This window comes from Brassica rapa, chromosome A03, assembly GCF_000309985.2.
Source record: "Brassica rapa cultivar Chiifu-401-42 chromosome A03, CAAS_Brap_v3.01, whole genome shotgun sequence".
In the NCBI taxonomy this organism is placed as follows: domain Eukaryota; kingdom Viridiplantae; phylum Streptophyta; class Magnoliopsida; order Brassicales; family Brassicaceae; genus Brassica; species Brassica rapa.
Genome location: NC_024797.2, coordinates 30,129,961 through 30,134,455, shown reverse-complemented (window position 1 = coordinate 30,134,455; position 4,495 = coordinate 30,129,961). Strand labels below are relative to the sequence as shown.

General features: G+C 50.3%; 1 protein-coding gene across 1 annotated transcript; it reads left to right on the top strand.

The window, feature by feature from the left end:
• The first annotated feature begins 1,126 nt into the window (after window positions 1–1,126).
• On the top strand, window positions 1,127–4,194 carry LOC117132652 (meiosis-specific protein ASY2-like). The gene is made up of 6 exons (XM_033287449.1): window positions 1,127–1,841; window positions 1,920–2,036; window positions 2,126–2,721; window positions 2,815–3,024; window positions 3,101–3,598; window positions 3,640–4,194. Exons 1-6 carry the CDS (start codon window positions 1,127–1,129, stop codon window positions 4,192–4,194), a joined length of 2,691 nt encoding a protein of 896 aa, XP_033143340.1.
• The last annotated feature ends 301 nt before the right edge of the window (window positions 4,195–4,495 follow it).

Genomic DNA, 4,495 nt, shown 5'->3' with positions numbered 1-4,495 from the left:
AGGATGTGGTTGTTCCACGCCAGTGATCCTACTCTAGACTGGTGGCAACCTTTCAATGTTCTCAGCTGCAATAAAAACAGTAAAAGGTATTTAGGGTGAGTTTGGTCTCGGGTGAAGTAAACAATACTAGAAATGGGTCGAACAGAGGCGTTTATTAGATTTCGAGATGATGTTACAAAGGTGGAGAAAGTAAAAGCAAGCCGGAGCTCGTGAGAGCTTAAACCGGAAAAGTACAAATAGCAGAGAGATGATTGTACGGATGATAAACCCTAATCTCGCCGCTAAGTTTGTGTAGCTCAGTGTCGATGCCTTTCTCCTTTGCTTTCCTCTCCTTTTATACTCTGTTCGATTACCTTAACCTAATCTCCTTTTACCGATTGGGCCTTGTCGGCCCTTCGGGCCTGACTAGGAGATGCTCGCTCTGAGCCGCTTAGTCGATCAGTCCTGCTCCGTTTGCTCTCTGCTTCGACTAACAGCATTCCCTGGCTAAGTCGAAGCCTCGAGAATCGGCTTCCGAGCCGACGTCGACTCGGTTTGCTGGATTGGGCCCTTTGTTCGATGGGCTTTGTGGATGGGTTAAATCCATCCCCAACAGTAAGTCCCCCCCCAGTTCATTGATGGTCGAGCGGTCGATCTTCGATGAATTTGGTGTCTTTAGTTCGGAGGACAAAGGGTTCAATCCGAGCAAATGACTGGATCGTTGAGGAGTCAATCCGTTTAATCAACGCTTCTTAATCGGGAAAATGAATCGACGCATCTGTCGATCACGCGTTGTGATCGTGAGATAAGCATTTACCGGTCGAGAAGACGGATCGACGCATTGTCGACCACGCGCCTAATTGGGTTTAGGCCCACTTAGGCCTTATTAGGTGTAATGATGACGCCTTGATCCCAGCGCTTATCTCCCTATAAATAGCGCACCCCTCTCCGCTTTTTTCATTTTTCTCCGCAGCGTTAAAGGTACTTTCTCTCTCTACGCTCCTTCTCTCTCTTTATCTCTGTTTTTAGATCTACGATTATCCGAGATGTCGTCGTCTCATCGTTTGACGCGAGAACAAAAAGGAAAGGGGCGGTATCTTCTCGGGATTCTGCTGAGAATCCAGACAGTATCCATCATGAAGCAATGATGGATACGGAGAATATGGATCTAGCGCAGCGTCTTTTGATCTCGGAAGCAAGAGAACAATTCCGGGGTGACGACGACGGTCAAGAAGCGGTCGACATCTCGACTGTTCCGATCAGCTACTATCCCGGAAACATCTTTGCCGAGGAGAGTCCACTGGAGGCTTGGAGAATTCGACCTTCGGTTGTCGATGGACAGGACTGGTCGAACGTCGAGAGGACGAAGTCCACTGTGGAGTCGGTGGAGGCTATCCTCCGAGATCTCAACGCACATGGGGTATCGTTCATTATTCCGAAGCGGGATCAGAGGCCTTGGTCACCTCCGAAGGGATATCAGTGTATTTACGAGTCGTATTTCTGGAACGACACGAAGTTGTGGTTCCCAATTCCTCGAATCGTCACGGCTTATGCGTTCCGCAGAGGAGTCGCTTTGAGCCAGCTGATGAACGGTTCTCTCCGGTTGATGGTCGTTCTATCGGTGATTGGCGGCGAGGCGGGGACATCGATGAGTGTGAGGTCGTTTGAAGAGTTGACCTCGGTTTCAATTTCCGACGATGGGCTCGTCTCGACGAGGATGCGCCCAAACTACAACGTGGTCACGGGGTACCCGACCAAAACCTCGGATTGGCAACGTTCGTACTTCTATGTGAAGTCGAACAGGTCAGCGTTCGAGGAACCTCCGAAGTCTGGTTATCGCGTTCTTTGGAATGCGGAGATGGGTACTGCACACTGCCTTTCGTGATGATTGTAGCGTGTGCTCGTCTAACGTGTGTCTTTCTTCTCTTTTTTTTTTGTAGTTGGTCACCCGAATCTCGCCACGTACCCCGAGGATTGGAGGGAGAGTGCTCGGATTGTTGCGTTGCAGAAGCAAGATCACTGGGAAGGATTTTACTCGGGAGAGAATTCAAAGATCCGTAGATCGGATTGCCAACCGTAAGTTTCCACTACCTTTCTATGTTCCGAGTAAATGAACGATGTCTATTAAGGATTTCTCTTCTTGCAGAAAGCTGGATCTCGGACCCGCATCCTCATATTAACCAATCAACATCGAAGAGATTATCCCTCTTTACGCGAGCTGAGCAGAAGGAGATCAACCGAGCTAAAACGATGAAGCAATTGCCGGACCTTAGTCTTATTGTAGCCGGGAAGATAGGTGCCAAGCGAGGCGCTTCTGAGAGCAGGGTTGGTCCTTTGGGGCTGGAGGTTGTAGAGGCGACTCCAATTGCCATTGAGCAGGCGCGTACTGGCGGCTCCTCGCAGGGTAAAAGCTCGAAGAAGAGCAAGAAAAGTGCCGGGGGTCCGAAGGATTCCTCCGAGCCGGAACATCCTGGTGCGGATGGTTCTTCTAAGAAAGGGGGGAAGAAAAGGAAAGCCGGGGACCCGCCCACTGAAGATGTTCCCAAGAAGAAGAGGATGAAGAAGAAAGAACTGGCTTTCCCCCGCTCATCCTCGGTCTGTGAAGAGGAACTTCAGGCTCTAGTTCCTGAAACTATCCCTGAGGTTGGGACCTCGGAGGATGATGAGAATGAGACCATCGCCCTCCGCCGACGGAGACGGGAGGGTCGAGTCACCGAGGAGGTGTCCCGTGGAGCCTTGACGGTGACCTGCGTTCTACCGAGGTTCCGCGGGAAATACAGACTACGGTAGAACAAGGGACCGCTTGAGAATGAGTCCCCTGCTCATGTTACGGAGGGATCTGAGACCCGAGTATCTGGTCGTCCTAAGGAAACCCCGGCAGATGGGTTTAGGTTCGAATTTAACCCTGAGCTTCCGCTGGCTTGTTACCCGGAGGATTGTGCCCGCTTGTTGCGGTTGGTCAAAGGCGGTCCCGATCAACTCCCTTCGGTGGGAGATCTCATCTTCAAAGACGAGTATGAGCACGCCTCTTGCTCGTCTGTAAAAGTAAGCGGTTGTTCGTTCCCTTCTTTTTAAGCCTTAAGTTATTTTAGCTGAGTCTTCTTTGTTGTGTTTTGATCAGAGCCATGGTGATTGGAATGTTTTGGTCGAGAAGTACGACTCATCTCTCAGACGGGCCAGGGAACAGATTCGTGAGGGCGAGGAGGCTAAGAAGAGAACGGAGGAGGCTCTTCGGGTTTCTACGCGAGAAAAGGCAGACGCCATTGCTCGGGAAAGAGCCCTCAGGAAGGCGTTTGACGAGACGCGGACATCTGACGCAGCTGAGCTGCAGATGTGCAAGGAGTCAATGAACAATCTTGAGCTCGTGGTGGATAAGCAGCGGAAGGAAAAGGCTGATCTAGAGGCAAAGATGGCTGCGGAATTGCTAAGGCATTCCGAGGAGATGGACAGGCTTCGGAAATCTCGTAAATACGAGGTCACGCACGAGAGGATTCGCGTGCTGATTGCCATGATCGCTAAAGCCGAGAAACGTTTTCACAAGATTTCCCCCGCGAGGACAAAAGGGACAAATACGACGATGCTCGGTGTCTCCATAGTCAAGCCTTCGGGACGAGGAAATGTCTCGAGCAGATCAAGGCCTCGGGTGTGGAAATCCCGCAGGAAACTATCGATTTCTTCATCGGGCAAGAGAAGCACTACGAGGAAGAGGCAGAGCGCTTGGAAGTAAAGGAGATTCCGGCGGAAGATCTTTGCCTTTCTCCGCTAGTGTTGGAGTCTCGGTTTTTGATCGAAGAAATATGGCGTCAGCTTGACCCGTTTGGGTCGAATATTGATTTAATCGATTCGGAGGCCGCTGTTGCTCTCCGTACTCCTCTTCGTTCTGAAGATCCGATGGAGAAGCCCGCTCAAACTGCCGTCTCTTCCAACCAGCGCATCGATCAAGACATTGATCCTGCGAAGCAGGCATCAGCGGGAGCGGTTGTTCTCAAGGACGGGGCCGTGCCGACTATCGTGCTGACGGATTCTCCTGCTAAGGCATCGAAGAATGCCAGCTCATCTGCTTCCTCGTCAGAGGACCCGGAGAAAGGTGATGATGTTCCGACGGAAATGCCTCCTGCGGATGCGACTGCGCCAGCCCCAACCAAATTTGGCCGTGTCTCGGGCCCCAGAGAGGGAGATGACAGCGGCAACAAGGATCCTCCCGTGGTTGATTAATAACCTTTGTCGTTTGTTGTAAAATTTTCTTTTTGTTTCGGCTCCTCGAAGCCTTTGAACTCATCTCTGTTGTTGTTTTAGTACTCGGAAGGTTTCCTTCTCTTTTGAAAACTTTGAATGATTACTAAGTATTTTCTCTTTTAAGTATGTTACGGATGACCGCTAACAACTTAGTCGATTATGAAATAACTCGTTGCTCGTTAACTCAATCCCATTATTCTTTCTTTGCGATAAGTCGGGAAAGAATTAAGACAAGAATTTTAGATAAGTTTCCGAGGGAAAGGTATCTGGATGCGACACA